Source organism: Miniopterus natalensis, chromosome 14 (assembly GCF_054644295.1).
Source record: "Miniopterus natalensis isolate mMinNat1 chromosome 14, mMinNat1.hap1, whole genome shotgun sequence".
Taxonomy (NCBI): Eukaryota; Metazoa; Chordata; class Mammalia; order Chiroptera; family Miniopteridae; genus Miniopterus; species Miniopterus natalensis.
Window position 1 is genome coordinate 19652897 of NC_142094.1, and position 21116 is coordinate 19674012.

General features: G+C 41.6%; 1 protein-coding gene and 1 pseudogene across 2 annotated transcripts in view; one reads left to right on the top strand and one right to left on the bottom strand.

Annotated features, from left to right (window-relative positions):
- The window catches only part of VCL (vinculin), a 94666-nt gene extending 75212 nt beyond the window's left edge, over nt 1–19454 (bottom strand). Inside the window, exon 1 of one of the 2 annotated variants that reach the window (XM_016224055.2) lies at nt 19209–19454. In XM_016224055.2, coding sequence (XP_016079541.1) covers nt 19209–19376 — 168 coding nt within the window. In that variant the 5' untranslated portion in view covers nt 19377–19454. The remainder of the gene's footprint in view (nt 1–19208) is intronic. The other variant, XM_016224054.2, reaches the window with a different exon arrangement.
- LOC107545823 (small nuclear ribonucleoprotein G pseudogene) lies at nt 10839–11166 on the top strand (annotated as a pseudogene).
- Nucleotides 19455–21116: the final 1662 nt, after the last annotated feature.

Here is a 21116-nt window from a genome sequence, read left to right on the forward strand (position 1 = left end):
CAGGTAGAGAATAAATTCCTTAGGTTAGCGTCTGAACTGTTTTCCCCCTCATAGCCAACATACACTGACTGGCGCATAAGTGCTCAGAAAAGAAGTGCCAACTGAAATAAGTAAAATGATTAAGAAAGGTAATAAAACAGGTTAACATATCATTGTACCATTTTCACATATACTGCCCACATATACTCTTTAAATACCCCATCCTAATTCCTTCTATTCCTGCAAAATTAACTCAGAAAGGCCTTCATTCTTTTATATTCATTCTTTCTTCATACAACTATGCACTAATCCTCTATGACTCTATTAAGATGAATAGCTGGGCTCCCGTGGGCTATTTAAAAAGTCATGGATAAAAATATTTTAAAAAAGAGAAAGAGCTCGCCCGGCTGGGCATGGCTCAGCAGTTGAGCATCGACCTAGGATCCAGGAGATCACGGTTCGATTCCCAGTCAGGGCACATGCCCAGGTTGCAGGCTCGATGCCCAGTAGGGGGTGTGCAGGAGCAGCCGACCAATGACTCTCTCCCATCATTGATGTTTCTCTCTCCCCCTTTCTCTCTCTGAAATCAATAAAGATATATTTTTTAAAAAAGAGAGAGAGAGAGAGAGAGCTAAACATTGATTGCTAAGGGAAATCAGGTCAACTTTACCACCTGCCCTATCTGTCTCATACACAACACAAGGAAATAATGCATGTGAATGTGCTTGACACATCATGAAAGTGTTATCAAATACAGAATGTCTCTGTGCCATAAATGTTTAGTCCCTCACAGTATCCCAAAGGCCCCACCAGAGTCAAAACAGTCTCCACCTTCTTCCTCATTGTCCTCCAACCAAATCTGCTTTGCTCAAGGTGCTATCATCCCACAGAATTTAAAATATACTCTTTTTTATCTGTTTTTCTGCTTTAATAGCTAGAATTGCAAACACACTTTCTCCTAACAGTTTTAGTTCACAAATATGCAGAATTTCAATTACATTGTAGCTTTTGCCTGGGTATATAACCACCATTTGTAACATTGTCTCTATAGAAAAAATAACTCGAAACCAATTTGTAAATGAATTTGTGAAAAGCAACCCATTTTTATCTTAGGATAGATAACTGGGGCCTACACTCTGTTCTGGAAGGTAACATGGAGTATTGGGAAAAGAATTGGGACTTTGGAATGACTCTCACAGTGCTCTGCTATTACAAACTCTGTCCTTGGACAAGTGACAATCTCTTTGAGCCTCAGTCTCCTTCTCAGTAAAATGGGAAAAGTAAGATCTCTTTCAGAGCTAATGGGTGGAACACACGTGTAAATCACCTAGAACAGTCCCCTTTTCTGTCCCTCTGCCCTTGCAGTGTATTGCAGTCACTTGTGACTTCCACTTTCTCTTTTAAAAATGTGGTTTGCTCTTTTGTTTGTTTGTTTTTGTTTTGTTTCTAGCACACGCTATAAGTCAGGAGCTTTTCATTACCTCACTAAATCCTTATAACAACCCTAGGAGGTAGGTGCCATTACTATCTCGTTTTACAGAGGAAGAGCAGTGGCACAGAGATTTTAGGCAAATCTCTAAAATCACTCACGTTGTGGTGTCGTCTTCAGCACACCCCTGCTGTAATCCTAAACCACTTTATTGCATTTTTTTTTTAATGAGGGAGAGGGATTCAATGATATGTAAAGGTCTGTTTTATAATATTGCATGATTCTGTAATTCAATGGAACCACCAGATGGCAAGAAGGAAAAGAAAAACTTTAAGCTCATAATAGGCAAATATAAACCATCAGCTTGCAGTCTATCCAGCTGATGTCCAGTTGTTCTGGTTTTCCTTCCCAGAAGCTGGAAGAGTTCCACGGTCAGTATCGCATCGGTTAGGCTCACTAGGGCTTCACCTGCTTCAGTTCCTTAACTGTTATTTGTTTAGAGATGATCACCTAAGACAACCTTGCCACAAATGGCAACTAGCTTTTAAAATTGAACCAAGTCTGATCAACAATGTAGATTCTTTTTTTTTAACAGGTGTGGTCAAAATTTGAAATAGTAACCCAATGACAAAAGTCTTAAATGTTGTTACTCATGTTAAGAGCATCCTGCTTACTAACTTGAGGTTATTCAGCACAGTAACTGAATTTGACTCCAAGCTGTAAATAGACACTCTGACCCATTAAATTAGGGCCATAAGCAAAATCAAACACATTTCTCACAAGCAACCGGAACTGGAAATACAATGACCTGTAATATTAATGTGTCAAATGATTCAGACTGCCAATTAAAATGCTCATAGGAAAAAAAAAAACAACCCATCTCTTGTTTTCTGGTACCTAGACTAAATAAGCCCTAAAAGTTTTGCCTTTAAGCTTTTCTTCTTAATGTTTTTACCTTTTCTTTTCAATTACTGCAGAAGTAATTCAGTGTGACTATATATGAGCTGAGTGCAGACTCAGTTCTAAACTTGCTGAAAAGTGAAATAAGAGAACAGCTGCAGCACATCCAAACCAAACTGGCAGAGATGCACAGAAAGAAGAAAGCTACCAACCATCCCCACCAATACTGATTGTGTTTGTGAACTTTTGCAGGCTGTACTTCACCACTGCTCTTCGTGTAACATTAATAGATCAGACACAAGTTGGTATAATCAGGAGAAAGACTTTTACAGATATGTAAGTTTATTTCCTTTTATTTCACTTGCTTACTAATACGAAATATCAATACTGCAGTCTAGATGTTGAACAGCTGCCACAGATAATCTAAACCCATTACTAAATTCTGGTTCTACCATCTTAGATAACTTACTCCCAGTTGGACAAAAGGAAGAAATAGAATTAGCCAGAATTGAAGAAATTACACTAGAATGAGAGTCCATTCATCTATCTAATTTTTGTTTGTTTTGTTTTTAAGGAAAATATTAAAGATAATGCCGGCAACGCACCTAAACATTATAACTATAATCCTTTTATCTTCAGTCCTTACTAAATATCAAGTTCACTCCTAATGGTTCATTATAGAACACTGCAAGTCTATGGTTCATAAATGGAAATAGTCCCAAATTTAGAGTTTATATGGAAGATACAACAGCAGAGAATCCCTGGAAATTGAGAAAGACTGTAGAAGGTTTTCATAGTTGAATTTGATTTTAAAGTGTGAATTCCTATCTAAGCAGGTAAGTTTCTATAAGCCTAGTAATTAATAAATATACTAAAGGCTTAAATAATCATCACACAATTAGGTAATCCTCCTTAGGATAAATCCAAGTTCTCTCCCTAGGGTGTACATACTTCATCAGTTACTAGGTGGTTATGGTATAGGTAAACTCACGATGAATTCTTCTACACAGCTGATCGCACCAAAAATATTACTCAGTGGTGGTGTATTTTCTTTCTTTCTTTTTTAATAGCAGTAAACTAGAGGTCTTGAAGGCATCTCCTGTGTCCTGGCATCTTTAGATGAACTCATACTTTATATCCTGAGAATTCTGTGTGGAAGGCAATGTGCAGGTGACACTTCAGGTGACAGAAAGATGCACAGTTAGGAAGTTTATGGCCAGGAATAGATTCAGGACTACATACATGACTCTGACAAAGGCCAACAGGGAGGTGTAACAGCACTGCTGAGGGTCCGTGGATGGAGAGCTCAACCAGCTTTGGGGATAAGGGTAGTTAGTCTTCAGTATTTGAGCTGAGCCTTAAGGCATGGATAAAACTTCTTGTGGGAAGAAGGAAATACAGGGTGTGCACAGGAGCAAGAGACTGGAGTTCATGAAACGCCAAGCAGTCTCACCGGGCTATTACAGGCTTCTGGGAGGGGCGCTGCGGTGTGGCAGGGCCAGCAGTGGATTCTGATTTTGGCTTTTCCCTTGCCAAAGGTGGAGAATGTCTGAGAATACAGGTTCTCATTTTTAAAATGAGAGAGTTGGATCAGAACATCTCTGAGGTCTATTTCCAACTTTATAAATGTACAACTCTAGGTCCAGGGTTGGAAAATTTTTCTATAAAGGGGAAAATAGTAAATATTTTAGGCTTTGTGGGCCATACAATCTCTGTCATAACCTCTCAACACTACTGTACTGTGAAAGCAGTCACAGAAAATATGTAAATGAAAGGGCATGGCTGCGTTCCAATAAAGCTATGTTTATGCATACTGACACTTTAATTTTATATCACTTCACACGTCACAAAACATTCTTCTTTTGATTTTTTCAAACATTTCAAAATATAAGCACTATTCTTAGCTCCTGGGCAGTACAAAATTTGGTTTACATGCCATAGTCTGCCAGTGTCTCTACTCCATGGAGAAATAAGAGCAGAAAGGGGATAGGATTTGATAGCCCTCAGGAGCTAGAACAAGACAGACGACAATATTGTGCTATAATTATGTATGATAGATACCGCTACTATGGCAATCATACGACAGTACTATAAAACGTATCAAAGTAACATGTTGTATACCTTACATTTATACAATATTACATGTCAAATATATTCAATTTTTTAAAAAGAGCTAGAATAAGGAATTTAGATTAACTTAGAAGACAATGGGAGAGGGTACAGGCTCCTGAGCAAGGAAATGTTGAGATCAGAGTTGTACTTAAAAGATTTTACTTGGCGGCGATGAACAGGGATGAGATTGATAGTTAACTACCAAGGAGGGGAAACAGTAAAGCTTAATCCAGGCTGGCAGCTTTGAGGAAGGAGAAGGAGGGAGATATGGAAGGAAAGGTCAGCAGAACACTACTTACAAAAAAGAGAAGGCTTATTTATCTGGCGAACATAATCACTAAAAAGTCCATTTCCAGATAAGAAGGGGGGGAGGCGGTTTTACACCCCCACTCCTCAGCGCCGTCAGCACAGCACAGGACTGCAGCGGGCTCACCGAGGAATTTGCCTTTTTACAGAAGCTTTACAACAAGCAGCCCAGGCTGCAGCTTCCAGTTCCAAGAGAAGTTTTCTGGTATACATCGGGTCAAATGTAGCATTCGTTGTTTTGGTTTTAGACATGCAACAGATATGGCAGTTTTAGAGATGATGTTTATTTATTTATGGCTCCTTTTACCCCAGAGAATTTTCAGCAGCCTTTTCAAATTAGGAAAGGGTATTCATTGGTGTACACAGATATATCATTGCCCTCTGAATTTTAAAATAACTCTGCTGACTGTGACTCAGAATTTATATCTATCTTTTCCTGCTCTAACAGAGAAGGAAAAAAACTGCAACGCTGCAAATACAACTGATTCAATATTAGTGTATCTACCAAGTGCAAGTAGCCCCATTCTATGGGAGTACTTCTCTAGAAGTCAAATTTGGAAGCTGGGTGGGGTCGGAGGAAGGAGGGGTACAAAGAGACATGCACAGCAGTAGCTCTAATTCATGATGCTATCTGATAAGAAATATAGTCAAGCCTTATGGAAACACAGCACAGGGAGAGATGAATTTCAGCTGAGCAGCCTGGCAAGAGCTTCATGGAGAAAGTGACGTGAACACTGGGCCCATGTTAACAAGAGAGGAAGGGTAATTCCAGGCTGTGAGAAGAGTGGTCGCAACAGAAGGATGTGGGGAAATACTGGACTTATCTTTTTTACTTTGAAAGCAGTACATGTTCATTGTGAAAGGGAAGACGTGAATTGTGGCAAGAAAAAAAATTAACCTAAAATCCCACCCCTCAATCCCAGCACATTTTAATGTACGCTCTTTCACACACAGGACAATACAAAATGGAATCTTCCTATACATATCCCCCACGGTGTCTGCATAACATCGTAACAGCATAGCTCTGTGTTCATGCCAGCTTGGAATACATATTGGAATGATTAAGCAACACTGGCATACCTGACTTCAAGGACAAGAAGAGCCCTTCTTTATAGACCTTCTTTGGAGCTCCTGCTTTAACTGGATATTTTCTTTCTGTTTTCTTCCAAGATCTCAACAGGTAGATTCATGCTACTAGACACGGCATTCCATTTTTCTTTCTTCCTCATGAAACTGAAAAGGCGTGGGTATGACTCGTTTAATATACAACTTCAATAAAATCACTGCTGACATCTTTTAGATTTGATAAGGATTCTAGGTCTTCTGCCCTGCATATCAAAGTGAGCTCATGTGCATAATTAAAATACTTAAGCAAACTGGAAGAGCTGGAGACATTACCAAATAGAAAATGTAAACTGTTAAGGGACATAAGAGGCAGAGTGAGAAAGTCCAGCATTTTTTCTAATTAGGGCTCCAAAGGGAGGGGGGAAAAATGAGGCAAAACTTCATAGAGATAATGCCTAAGAATTTTCTAGGATTGAAAAAAGAAATCAACTCTCAAAATCAGGGAGCCCAAAAAAAGTCCCAAGGCAGATAAATAAGGCCTTAAAAACCCCAGGGAGAAAAGTCATAATCTACACAGCAAAACAACAATTAGACTGACTGCTGATTTGAATGCAAAAACGCTGAAACAATATCTTCAAAGTGCTGGGGGGAAAATTACTACCAGCCTAGATTCATATATGCAATGCAATTATCCTTCAAAATCAAGGACAAAAATGAAGATTTTTGTCCGCCCAAAGACCTCACGGAAGATGCTAGTGAGGGATGGACTTCAGGAAGCAAGGGAACGGTCAAGGAAGGTCATGTCTCTCATATCTCAAAGAAGAAAGAACGGAGACAAAAGTGAAAACTTAGACAAACATGTATAAGGGGACAATGGAATTAGAAGTACTTTACAATATTTTTATTACTGGGGAGACAGTAAAGATGCTAATTAATTTAAGATTTTGAAGTTAAATATGCCTGTTCAAAACTTCCTGAAAACCACTGAAAGGCTACCAGTAAGTATACCTACCAAACTAGTATTACAGCCACCTGCCCATCATGTGCAACTCTGCTACTCCTATGTTGACAGCACACGTGGAAGAGATTCCAGGCCTCCTTTCAGGCAAGAGATACCAAACTCGTCCATAGTATATGCCACAGTACATGGCACAGTATGTAGTCATTAAATTTGTTCAATTAACTTGGCTCTTCCAGAATCAGATGAATTCTATTTCACAAATGTGTCATACTCCTCAACTGGCTGGTTTCATCTTATTATTATTAGTGAGTGGTGTGACTACCCCTTCCGTTTTTGTTGCTGCTGTTTTGTTTTGTTTTCATTTTTAGAAAATAGAGCAATGAATCCTTAGGGTAAAATACCAAATCCTAAGTCCCCAATTCTTCCATCTAAACTGAAAAGAAAAAAAAAAAAAAATACACTTTGTCTCTCACTTTTGTGCCAAACAAAGGAATTATCAGGCAAAAATTTAGATGTTTTATTCTAATGATGGGAAACTGGCAATCAAAGGCTCAGACACACAAACTGTGAGTGATATTTTCCCTGCAGTTGGTAAAACTGCATATTCCACAACATATGGAATCCTGCTGAAAGCTTTCACTGGCACTGTGCCTTGTTGAATAAAAGTTAGAAGTTATGCTTAGACATTTAAAAAAAAAAATCAACACTGCCTTTTCATTAGACTAACATTTAAAATATGGCTTAAAATCATGGGAAAATATATTATGTCTAACACTCATTGAGCTCTTAACTATGTGTCAGGCATAGGTTCTAAACATTTTTATGAACTCATTAATCCTCACAATAATAAACTATGAGTCAGGTACTATGATTCGCTGTGTTTTACAGAGGAGGACCGTGAGAAAGAGATTAAATAATTCCCCCAGTGTTGCATACCTTGCAGATGTCAATCAATGGTAGGATTTGAACCCAAGGAGTTTAGCTCTACAGTCTTTATTCTTAACCATTACACTCTACTGCCTCCCAAGAGTCTTGCCATGTTTGTATGCTAATTTACCTTGTATCTATATCTAAAGTAGGACTCTGTTACTTAATAACTCATACTAGATGCATTTTGCCAATGTTAGCTATTCCATTTATTTGCAAAGGATCAAAACTAATAGAGAATTCCAAGTCCACGTTATATTTTTATTTATACTTACAGACTCTGCATAAGCCTGTGTTGTGGAGGATTATCCCAATCTGCACCTTAGGACTCCGCCTAGAATTTATTCATTCAGAAAACATGAACTGAATGGTCCCACTACAGGCAATGCCCTGTGCAAAGCAATGATTTATAGTTACTTTCCTAATTGGCAGTTAAATTTCACCAAGATTCACCCACAGCATGATAGATATTTTTCCAAATAAGCATAAAGTAGGGACACAGCAAATGATCTTCCCATTTGTTCATTCAACAAATATTCCTCAAGACTCTGCTATGTGCCAGGCACTCATGCTGAAAATTCAGGGGCAAACACAGCAAAGCCAATATTTGTCCCTCAGGCTCTAGTGGGAAGAATGATGTCAAGTAATAATCACCCAAGTAATTACTAACAATTGTAATAAGCACAATAAAAAAAATTATAGCAATCATATGATAGAGGGACCTCTCTTAGTTTTGGAGGTAGAGTCAAGGAGGGTGTCCCTAGAAAATTGACATTTAATGTGAACGTAGAGGATTAGTAGAAATTATCCAAGTAAATAAGTACACAAGAGTAGTTCAGGCAGAGGGAACAGCACATGTGAAGGCCCACAAGCAGCTCCGTGCTTTGGAGGAAATGAGAACCCGGTGTGCCTGGACTGCCACAAGAAGAGGGCAGCTGAGGCCAATCCTCAAAAGTCTTTTCCTAACTATGGGGCCCACCACCTGCTCACTCTGCTGCTGACCCACTCACATTTTCTCCATGACTCCAAGGAATAAAAACTGCATTTACAGTACTCGCACACAACCCTTTAAAATAAGTACTTTAGCCCTGACCAGTGTGGCTCAGCAGGTTGGGCATCAGCCCGCGCACCAAAAGGTTGCCGGTTTGATTCCTGGTCAGGGCACATGCCCAGGTTGTGGGCTCCGTCCCCAGTAGGGGGCGTGCAGGAGGCAGTCGATCAAGGTTTTGCGCTCACATCCATATTTCTCTCTCTCCCTCTCCCTTCCTTGCTCTCAAAATAAATCTTCAAAAAATTAAATGAATAATTTAAATTCTGCAATAATTTCATTGGTGGAGAGGATCTAGATAACATAAATCATTTTAAGATTATAAATTTCACCTGTATTTTAACAACGTGAGGCCAGAGAACATATCTTATATGCCCTACTATCAACCTAGCAATGTGCATAGCTAGAGTCTAATATCTAATTTTGCTATTTAGGGAGAAGAGATGTAGGGTTAAGAATTTACATGTTACTTGCCTAGATATTTTTCTATTTAAGATTTATTAACCCATTCATATATCCTTATCTACTTTAATTGTATGAATAAAAACATGCTGTCCACTTTACAAATAAAAGGTGAGCCAATTCTGCAGGATGGGGGTGGGCACAGAGAGAAGGCTGGAAATACAGGGTTGCTTCCTAACAAGGTCCCTCACTCCTCAACTCTAAGAACAAATGCGCCATTTCTCTTCCTTCACGGAAAGCTTCCTTGTGGGAATAAGTTAAGCTTATTTCTAAAGAAGGAATGACATTGACTTGGATTGTGGCCAGCTGCAATGAAATTCAGCCACTTTTCCCTTAAAACTAATTCAACTGGAAATCTTATCAGTAGGAAATTCTCTAAGGGCCAAAGACTCTATTTTCTGCAACTTAACGATATCTGTAAAACATTTTTAGTTCTAAGATTCACCACTTGTCATCCTCTATACACATACACACACACATATCCCACAGTCATACCAATCTAAAAAACTGACTTCTGACAGAAGTCACAAAAAGTTTTTTGAAATCTAAAAGTTCAAACATGTAACCAACACATTTATGAATCTGTTTCTCTTTGTGATTCCTTAGGCATTTGCATATAGTAACATTCAAGGGCAGGAAAAAGTAATCACCGTGCCTCCCAGTGGAGGCAAGATTAGCAAGCTGTCCTCATTGTCATGAAATAGCCTAGGCTGACTAGTCGGGAAGGCAAGAATCATCACATGACACACCTATGGAAGGAACACCATGAGCACAGCATCAGAAACATCAAGAAGAATAAACCCCAGTCCTTGCCCTTCAGAAACCAAATCTTAAAAGGGAGATACCCTAGGGGAGCAGGAAGGGAGGGGAAAGAAAAACCACAATCAAATCCATCATCCCCAAACTGATGACCCAGCATATGAAAACACAAACTCTATGAAGCTTTTACCAAGGACTTGGAGAGAAGGCAATTAATCCCCAACTCCTATGTCTAATTATACAAGTTTCCCTTTATCCGTTACTTTATCACACCCTATCTCTTTGCCTGTACACAATGCACACAGTTAAATAGATTTAACCAACTTAAAGAACCCATACCTTTAATAAGTACGTTGAGATTAGAAGTTCTTTCAGGACCTAACCCATTATTTTGAAGCTATCACTCCACACTTACTGAAGCAGCAGTTAGGTAAGTGCAGCACGGCTCCCTGCACATCGCATGGCAGAGGAAGTCTCGGGGAGCTGTAACACACCGGGGTTCTCGCTTCTCTCTGCCATTCTTGAGCAGGAAAGTGAATTAAAGGGTTTTGTGGTATTTTTTTAATGGTGACAAAGGATAAAAGCTGGTGCCTCTGTACATAGTTAAGTTTGTATTTACATCCAAGGAAACACAAATTGGTTTGGAGAGAAAAGACAGAGAGTAAAAGACAAATCAAGTTCAAACAGACTGAAAAATACTGAGATTTCGACTGAAAATAGATTCTCTAATTTCAACAATGAAAGTGTAATACTTTTGTAACGTGTAAGAGTTTGTTCTTTTTGGAAGATGACACGAAGGCTCAGCGTGACAAGACGTGATTACTAACAGTATACCATTCAATAAAATGCTGTTCGGTTGGAGGCACCTTTGAGCTCACTGAGTAGACCCCATGAGCAAAGCTCACCCTCCCCCAAGTTAAAAACATTTCTGGACAAGACGTTATCATTGAAATTAAATGGCGGCATTCATGTCCAAGGATTACTGCGGAGATCTGATCCCTTTATGAATCTTGTGGAGATGGCAACTAGTGGGCAACGGAACACGACTGGAACGGCGGTCATACGAGGAAACACGCCATCATGTTAGAAGCCTTGGAAAGAGGGGTGAAGAACGGCTGTGTTCACCAGAGAGGCCAAGGCCTCCACACATCACCGGTTTTACTACAATATAGAGATCAGGTCGGAGACATTCTCATAGTGAACGTTTTTGTTAAATAAACTTTTATAACAGCCAAAATATATATATACTGTATTATATGTAGTGTTACATGAGAGATATAACACTATCATGATAAAAATACAAATGAACAAAAATTCCCTTCTTACATATTAATCTCAACTTCCTTCCCTAATAAGCCTTTTTGTAAATTGTTAAGAAGAAACAGGTAAGACAGCCTCGCTCTCCAAAACCATCCCCAATGAAACTGAACAAGTACCGAAATGGCTGATAAGCCCGGCCGGTGTGGCTCAGTGGTTGATCGTCCACCCAGGAACCAAGAGGTCAGGGTTCAATTCCCAGTCAGGGCACATGAGGGCTGGATTCCCCAGGAGGGGGCGTGCAGGAGGCAGCCCGTCAGTGACATTTCTCTCTCATCCATGTTTCTATCTCTCTATCCTCCCCTCTTCCTCTTGCTAAAAAAAAAACAAACAATAAAACCTATTTAAAGAAATACATAAATAAAATGGCTGATAAAACAAAGAAGCAGCACCTAGATTCAAAACTCACCTACATGGCCCAATATACCCAAACACATACAAGGGCATCCCAAAAAAATGTGCACACACTTTGAATGATTATAAAGTCAGTGTTTATTAACATACAGTTCATTTTCAGAATTTAAAAGAATCTACAGAAATGAATAATTTTTTTTGGTCAATGCCTGTTTTCAAATTGACCACCGTTCTGGTCCAGGCGCTGCTGGTAATTCGAAGCAATGGAATCGCAAACACCAGCAATTATTTTGTTCGGTATTTGTGTGCCCTCAATTCATCAGCTGTTGCCAGTTTTGTACCGTAAACTTTATCTTTTATGTATCCCCATAAAAAGAAGTCTAGTGGCACTTTAGGATAAATTTTCTTTGTTCAAAGCTTAGTCTGGCTTCACCCATTATTTCAAATCAGTTAAACCTGAAAAGGAGTGAAAGTTGAGTTATCAGCTGTTAAAGTGTGTATACATATTTTGAGACACCCTATATTGCAAGAATTTTACAGGTCTAGTGTACAGAAAAAAATGAAAATCCCCAATGGGAGGTCTAGTCCTTTCACCAATATATCAACTTCTTCTCTGGGTATTTCAGAGTCTTAGTACAGATTTGAACTTGACTCCTTAAAGCTCACTCTAAAGTATTTATACTACATAGCACTGGAGGCTTAAAAAAGCCTTAAATTTATGTTTTCTTCTTCTAGTTTTGTCTCTATATAGGGAAGATTTAAGGGCAGACCTGCCTGAAAGCAACATGAACTGATAAAACAACCCTTCCCCAGCAAGAGTCCTGAGCACAGCATTATTCTACAGAGAAACCTGCTAATCTCTGACATTTGCTCATTAGGACTGCTATTTCTTTTGACATAGATTGAATGGTGGTTTACAATGTAAAAATATACCCCACTGTCATGACTATGACATAAGGTTCAAAGGAAAGACGGGGCCCAGGTCAGTCAGGAAGCAAAAAAGCAGCAGATCAACTTCATATCTTTGTTTCCTGCCATGGGGTTCAAGGAAATAAAGATCTTTTAAGGAGGAATGCATGACTTATAGTATGATACTACACTATAACCAGCAGGGCTCTAAATAACTATACCAACACCTGGTCTAAATTGTTAAATTGTAAAAAGATACTCCCAATTTTAAAAGGCGGCAAAATTCTAATGACCCTTTCAGATAGGAAGCAACATATTCTCATGTTATGAATTTAATAAGTGGCCTGCATAGTTGAAATGACTCTGAAACAGAGAACCACCATCCAAAATAGCCTGAACACTTTCGTTATCTCAAACAATGGCAGTTAGCCATTCATTCCTCCCTCTTAGTATATATTCTACTGGTTTCAGACAAAGCCCGTTATAAATTTGATGAGGCTATTCAAATTCAGCTATACCAGATGTTTGAAAGATGGAGATAGGAAATATTCATTGCACAAAAATTCCTATTACAGGACTTTGTACCTAAAAAAATAAATTCTATGCCTATGATCACTTAGTAAAAAAAAAAGTTATATTGCACACCTATGACCAGCCTGACACTGGAAATAAAGGAATCAATACAATAGGTGTCATCCCTGCCACTGAGGAACCTACTATCTAGTGGAGAAGACAAACAGTGACCAAGTTCGGTGAACATCACAAGAGAGTATACACATGCTCTGCTGGACTGCAGACTGTGGGTAATGAGGATATTCTCACCCTGCCCCCTTCCTATACATGCTGTAAAAGACCAGAAAGTTGTCAGAAGTCTTTTAAAATAATGACCCTCTCAGCTGTGACGCATATAAAGCATAAGCATTTTATACAAATATAAATGACCAGTAATTTTAAAAGTATACAAAATGACTTTTTAAACAAATATACAAAAAATATTAAAATCTAAATAAGTCCCAACCCATAAAAGTATTTTCCTTAATGCTGCCCTTACTCCTGGACTATAACAGAAGGAGCCAACTTATACTGTGGTTGACACTGAGGACTTTCGCTCTTTTATTTTGTCCCCTTAGGGCTATACCAGTATTATTTATAAAACAGCTTTAGAAAAGCCCAACTTCCTACTGTGTAGACATATAAATAAATATTTAAATTGGGGCTCCATTAAAATTATAACATAGCTGTAGAAACATAAAATCTCCACAACTCTTCTGTTCTAACAATCATATGAGTAAATGTTAAGTATTATTGGAACAAAGTTCATATCTGTCCCATCCTATAACTATTTTCATCTTGAGACTAACTTTTTCAAATGAAACTTCATGATTCCCCAAAGACTTCACAAACCTACTTTAAATACCATTTAAATACAAAATTTTTTTAAATCCTACAAACCTACTTTAAATACTACTTAGTTCTAGTAGACTTCGAGCTAAGCAGGGATATATACTATAAAAAGCCTTTACCTGTTTTGCAGGCATAAGTACTTTTGTGCTGATCTGTACCTACTCTTATTTTTTAATTAAAAAGAAAGAAATGCTATGAAATTGAATGTTGCTGAAACAGAACCCTACCTTCACAACATCATTCCTTTAATATAGGCCCTTCACACAGGCCATGCCAAAACCAGGCTTTAAACAGAGAATCTTGCCAGGGTTAAGACAAATGGAAACTCTATGACCAACAGCATTCTTGCTGCTTCTGATTCTGGGTGGAAAAATGCCACTGATAGTTAACAACTTTTTTTCTAAGTGGATGTAGAATGGTGGAGTGAAAAAAGCACAGGATCCATAGTAAGAGAAACAGAGTTTGAGTCCGAGCTCCATCACTAACTAGCTGTGCCACTGTGGGCAGGTTACTTAATTTCTCTGATCCACAGCATCTTCTTCATATGTAAAATTAGGACTACAGCAATACCTACCTTATAAGTTTATAACTTTATAAGTTATAAAGGATTATACAAATGTTCTTATTAATTACTTTATTGGTTTTCCTTAACTAGGAATTATATGTTCATTTTAAAAACTGGAAAATATAGAAAAGTATTAAGGAGAAAAAAAATCACCCCACAGGCTTATCACACAAACATTGTTGTTATTTATTTTAACTGAAATAAGTGTTACATCAACAAAAAGAAATTAAAGCAAAATCACAAAATTGCTGATCTCTTTTTAAGAACAGAACACACTTTCCCATAGTTTAAAGTAAAGACAATGCTGCTATTTGTCCCAGAGCTGGTCCCAGCAGTATGATATATGGGTGAGGCTCACAAAAGTCAAGGCCACAAAAACTCCCAAAATAAATATTTCATGAGCCCGGAGTAGTTACAACGCATGCCCTCAGATGCAATGGAGAAGGCAAAGTGTCTGAAGCCTCATTAATAAAACTGGACAACTGTATAGACTGTCAAATTTCTATGGCCACTTGAATGGGAAGAAAAGAAAAATTTATATACCATGCTACAAGACAGGCAGTGTAAGACATCTGACTTTTTCCCAACTGCTTACTGAATCCCATCCTTGGAACTTCCTGTACGTCTCCTGTTTTTCTTATCACCCTTCTGTCTCCTACACCCCCTCATTGTTTTGTTATTATCTTAGAATCACTCTCAGTGTTTAAAATGGCCATATTCCATGCAATGGAATATTATTCAGCAACAAAAAGGAATGGAGTTCTGATACATACTACACCAAGGATGAACCTTGAAAACATGCTAAGAGAAAGAAGTGAGAAACAAAAGGACACATATGTTATGATTCTCTTTGTATGAGATGTCCAGCATAGGCAAATCCACACAGACGGAAAGTCGATTGGTGGTTGTCCAGTGGTGGGGATGGGAGAGAATGAGTGGCTGCTAATGGGTATGAGGTTTCTTTTAAGGGGACAAAAATGTCCTAAAATTAGATTGTATCAATGTTATACAATTCTGTAAATATACTAAAAAACACTAAATTGTGCACTTTAAAATGGGTGAGTTATATGTTATGTGGATTATATCGCAACTGTCTTTTAAAAAATGATCTTGTTCAGGGTCCTGAGCTGAAAAAGGGACATGTAAACAAATATTCCCATCCTGCCCCTCCCTAAGTGTAGAGTAAAAATAACGACTTAGCTGTGATAAGACATGTATATAAAGTGACCAGACTACTTTTGTCTAACAAATATACATGAGATTACAAATCCAAATGAGTCTTGCCCCCCCCCCTCAAAAGTAGTTACCCTAATGATGCCCTAAGTTAAAATTTGGTCCTCAGAGTCTCAATAACGAGGTGCCTTTGTTTAGGTGGTTCTTTCTACTTGTAACGCCTTTGTTATCACATCTTTAAATGTTCAAATCCCACCTGACTTTAAGGCCAGTTCAAATGTGACATCTTCCTTGAAGCCTTCCCCATGCTCTCATGGAAGTAATGTCACACTCCTCTGACCTTCTGTGCCCTTCACTTCATCAGGGCCGCTTTAGACTTTCAATCCAGTATTATACCTATTCTGCCCAGTATCAACTTACTGCTTTGACATTAAAAAAGAGTCTCAATAAAGAAGCTATTTGATAAGTGGATGATGGCTACTTAACAATTGAGAGTTTCATCTTAGCCTGGTAAATATTAATTTTGGAAATATTTAGACTCAAGAATGGTCCATGAAGTAGTAGGGCTAAGGAATGCCCACATTGGATAAAATGTTCTTGACCAAAATAAAACCAGACTGATTTGACATATATGTATATGTAATCTGTAAGGAACTCCCAAACAGAAGCACTGAAACAAGGATATAACCCCCCAAGGTAACTGAAAGAAACCTGAATTATATAAATTCCAGAATATTTATTTAAAAATCAGTTTCATTATTTGATAGGGATACCATGTTTTTTCCTGGGGGTTCTATTATCAAGTTCTAATTCTTCTTCTATGTTTCTAATATATATTACTTCTAATTCCTTCTCCATTTCCCCACCACACCTGAAGCCCAGGCCCTCACTTTCTTTATGATCAACCAGTTTTTAAAATCTCCTAATTTATCTCCCTCTCCCACAGTCCCTTCTTTTCTTCAACAATATTTATGGAGCCATTGGTGTGTGCCGATGTTGAGAGTAAGAACTGAGGAGCACATAAAGAAATATCAAACGAGGCCTGTCATCTAGTTGGGGCGTTCACTGACACATGTACACGATTCATCACGATACTCCGCAGCATATATATAAGGGCCACAACTGACACTGGTAATTCCAAGCAATGGGTAGGTCCTCTGGCCTCCCGGAACACAATCTATATCTCCACACTATTCTCACCCTCTCTCCCACTCTGTTCATCTTACTGGATAAGGTCTTCTGTTACACTGCCCATATGTCATGCACTGACCCATCTCCAATTTCCCTGCAACCTGCCTCCTGAGCTAATCAAGACAATCTACTTGGGGTAACCTGGAAGTGACTTACTCACAAGAATCTTTTGTTTATGATTGACTATTTGTCACCATAATTCTCCCCACTTTCTAATTCACATCTACCACCAATCTCAATCCCTTCTTTTGTATGTATTAGGACGTATGTTAACTATATGTAATTGTTTTTCCAGCATATAACTGACTGGTCTTATTCCTTTGGTATTTGTCCCACAGTATCTATTATAGTGTTTCCTAACTAAGGGTGTATATCAAACCACCTATGGAGCTTCTTTAATATAGAAAGGTCTTTACCCAACCCCCTGGGAAAGCTCCTCAATAAGTCTGGGTGGGGGCTGGACATCCGTATTTCTAAAAAGCCCCACTGGTGATTCTGATGCACATCCCAACCTGAGAACCAATGACTTATTACAATGCTCTCTATAAAGCAGACATTCAATTCTAATTAATTCATGCACTGAACCTCATAAATAACTTTTCTCTAAATAGCCTAACCAGACAGATATCAACCCCTAGACTACACTAGCGCTGTTCCAAGTACAACATATGGTTTTAAGATTTCATTTCCTGAAGTACTCCTTGGAGGGACACTATTACCTTGTCTCTTTACATTGTTTCCTATTTGTTGAAAAATGGAGGCCTGGAATGTAGCCACGTTAGACAACACTACATAAGAATGTACTCTGGAGTCTTAGATTACAATTAGTTCTTTTAAAAAAAACCACAAGAACAATGTAGAACTAGACATTTTGAATGAACACAGTATCACAGTATTCTTACTGTATTCTTACTAAATCTATACAGAAGGCAGATCAGAAATTTGGTCAACAGTGTTTCCTGGTCTTCCTACTTATCAGTGTCCTGAACAGCCCGAGGCAGTTGAAGGGACCCTGAAAACTGAGGAAGATTTCAGCGGCTAAGGTGCCTCTAGTGCAGTAAGGGCTCTACTCAGATAATCGACCAAGCCCCACCCAGACCCACAGTTGCCTCCCAACTGCCCTGACACACTATTTACAGAGCTCGGTCGCGGAGCAGCCTGAACTTTTCCCTAAGCGGGTCAGGTTGTCCCTCCCGGGCAGCAGGCTGAGTCACCCGCCGGGGTGGGAAGGAAAGTGTGATATGCCAGAGGAGTGTGAGGAGACGGGTCGCAGCACCTCCTTTCCTGTTTCAGAAGCGGGCTCTGCTCCTCCAGCCATCACCTCCGCTCTTAGTCACAGCCGCGGTCTACAGGAATCTGCAGCCCCGCTCGGCCCCGGGGAAGGGGTGGCTCGGGGAGGAGACTCGGGGCCCTTCCCTCCCTCCCGCAGGTCCCGCAGGTCCCGGACTCCACAGGCCTCTCCCAGCAGCTCCATCTTGCTTCCTGCCAGGAGGAGGGGCCGGGAGGGAGGGCCCCGAGTCCCGAGAGGCCCCAATGGGAGGAAGCCGTTTGACAGCAGGTAAAGCTAGGTGGGAATCTCCAAGGAGGGGTAAAAAATGAAAGGCAGCGGGGTGAAGGGAAAGGGTTAGGAGACTGTGGTCATGAATCACTACGTACAGAAATGCCCGGGGGGTTGAGAGTGCCAGGGGTGTGAGCTGAAGCAGAATGCCCGGGAAGGGAGGGGACAGACAGAGGAGTAGCCAGGGAGACAAGTGGACAAAAGGGCGGGCGGCGGGGAGCCCTGGGGAGGGGGCTGGGTGAGGCAGGTCGCCGGGCGAGGGGCAGAAGTGTTAGGAAGGGGAACGGCGCGGCGCCAGAGCCCCAGGAAGGAAAAGCCAGCAATGGGCAGGGGAGTCCCTCAGCCCACAGACTGGGGAGGCCTGGAAAGAAGCTGAGAGTAAGGCTGTCAACGCGAGGGGCGTCCGCCCGCTGAAGGAAGGGGCCTTCAGTCACCCCGACAACTACCATTTGTCAAGCGCCCAGCAGGTCCACACGCGGCGCTAAGCACTGTGCGATACCACCTCGCGGACTCCTCACAGCAGACCCACAAGGCAGTCATTTTTACGATTGCCCCATTTTATAGATGAGGAAACTGAGGCCCGGAGAGGCTCCGGGGCATGCTCAAGGTCACAGCGCGGGGGGCGGGGCGGTGGAGTCTGACTGAATTCGAACCCACGGCCGCCTGGCTCCAGAGCCCAGGTGCAAAGCCACAGGCAGCGAGGAGGCAAAGGGGAGCCGCGAGGCGGACCGAGAGCCCGGGAAGGTCTCCCGCCGGCTCCGCCGCCCACCCCGGGCCCCGCGCACTCACCCGGACGAGGTTGCTGACTGCCGCCTGCACGGCGGCCACGGGCGCGGTGAGGTCGGGGATGGCTTTGCCGTCCACCTCGCCCTCCTCGTGCATGATCACCAGGTGCGAGATCTGCTGCGCCACCGGCTCCAGGATGCTCTCAATCGTGCGCGTGTGAAACACCGGCATCGCGGCGGCGAGCGGGGCGGCGAACCGCGGGCTACGGAGAACTGGGAACGGCGGGGCCGGGAACCCGCGGACCGACGGACTCTGAGAGGAGACTACGGAGTCAGGGCTTCCCTCGGCGTTACCAGCCTCACGGTCGCCCCGCCCCCTCGCGTCGTCGCGCCCAATGGCAGCGCCGCTCATACCCGCGGTGCCACTCCTATTGGTCCCGCTTCTAGGTGCTCCGCCTCCCGCCCCCCTCGCCTCCGAGACCCCGCCCCGCCCCGCCCCCATTCCCAAGGGAGGGGCCTGGGACGGGGGCCGCGCCGCCGGGATCGCGACCGGATTCCCAGCCCGCGCGCCGGGCGCTCCTTATAAGGGCATGGTGGGAGCGGAGCGCGCGGGCGAGTCGGCGCCCCGCCCCCGGCCGGCCCGCCGGGCCCGCGGAGCTCCGCCCTCTGCAGAGCCACCTCCGCGGGGCGGGGTCTGCCCTCCCGCGGCGCCGGAGTCGGCGGGGCCCGGGAGGCGAGGGTGCCCGCGGCCGTGCCCCAGCTTTCCCCTCGCGGGGCTCCCCCAGAACCCTCGCTGCGTGTCCTCAGTGATACACGGAAACGCTTTCTAGTAAAACATGCGAACAGCTGAAGTGCACAGAGGAGCGAGAGCGTCCCATTCATTCACCAGCACCCCGCCCACGCCCTCCTCGAAAACACTGCGAACAGCTTGGTCTGGAGCCTCGTGGACCTTCGTCTATTCATTTTTTTGTACATGCATATTGTCTAAGTAAATGGGATTAAACATTTTCCTGGACCTTGATACTTTTTCCTCTTAAAATTCCCTGGTTATCTTTCCACCTCGTGCTTTTTAAGGGCTGCCTGGTTTTCCACGGCGTGAAATCAAACGCTTTCCTAGGAGTGGACCTTGAGGCTGGATTCTGTTTTTCACCGTTGAAAAACGGTTCTGCATGAACATCATTGTACCTGCCTCTGAGTGGGGCACATGTATGTTTATCTGGGGCGGATACCTAGAAATGAAAATGCGAAAGGATGTACGTTTTACTTTTCCATCGATAAGATCAAACCGCCTGCTTCTCTCAGGGCACCCAGTGTATGAAACATCTCCCAGATGCCCCCCTCGCCTCAGCCCCCCTTTCCCCGCCTCCCCATTCCCAGGCCGACTCTTCCGCTAATGCCGCCAAGCAGAAGATGCTCCATCAAATGAAGATATTTCTCAAGGGCCCACATTTTGCAGAAGGCTAGACTGTGTGTGTTGTCCTAGGTACTTTCTGAGGCTATTTTTGTCTAGTAATAGATACCCCTTTTCTGCGGTGCATGTTGCTAAATCCTGTACTTTTCCTTTCCGTAATACCTTCACTTTTTTATTAATTTTAAGATTTTCCGATTACAGTTGACATTCAACATCACCCTGTATCAGTTTCAGATGTACAGCAAAGTGGCCAGAAAATCACGTATCCTACAGAGTGGTGCCCCCAATGCCCCAAGCACCCACCTGGCCCGGCACCTATCATAGCGATGTTACTGACTACACTCCCTATGCTACAAACCACATCTCTGTGGCTGTTCTATAACTACCCATTTGTACTGTTTAATCCCTTTATTTTTTTCAACCAGTTCTCAACCTGCTTCCTCCTGACTACTTTCACTCTTTTGTTACTGCTTTCATGTCCTTGTAGACAATGGATTTCTATAACTCTATTCTAAAATAACATTTATTTGGTACTTTCTAAATTCTAGGCACTGCATAAGC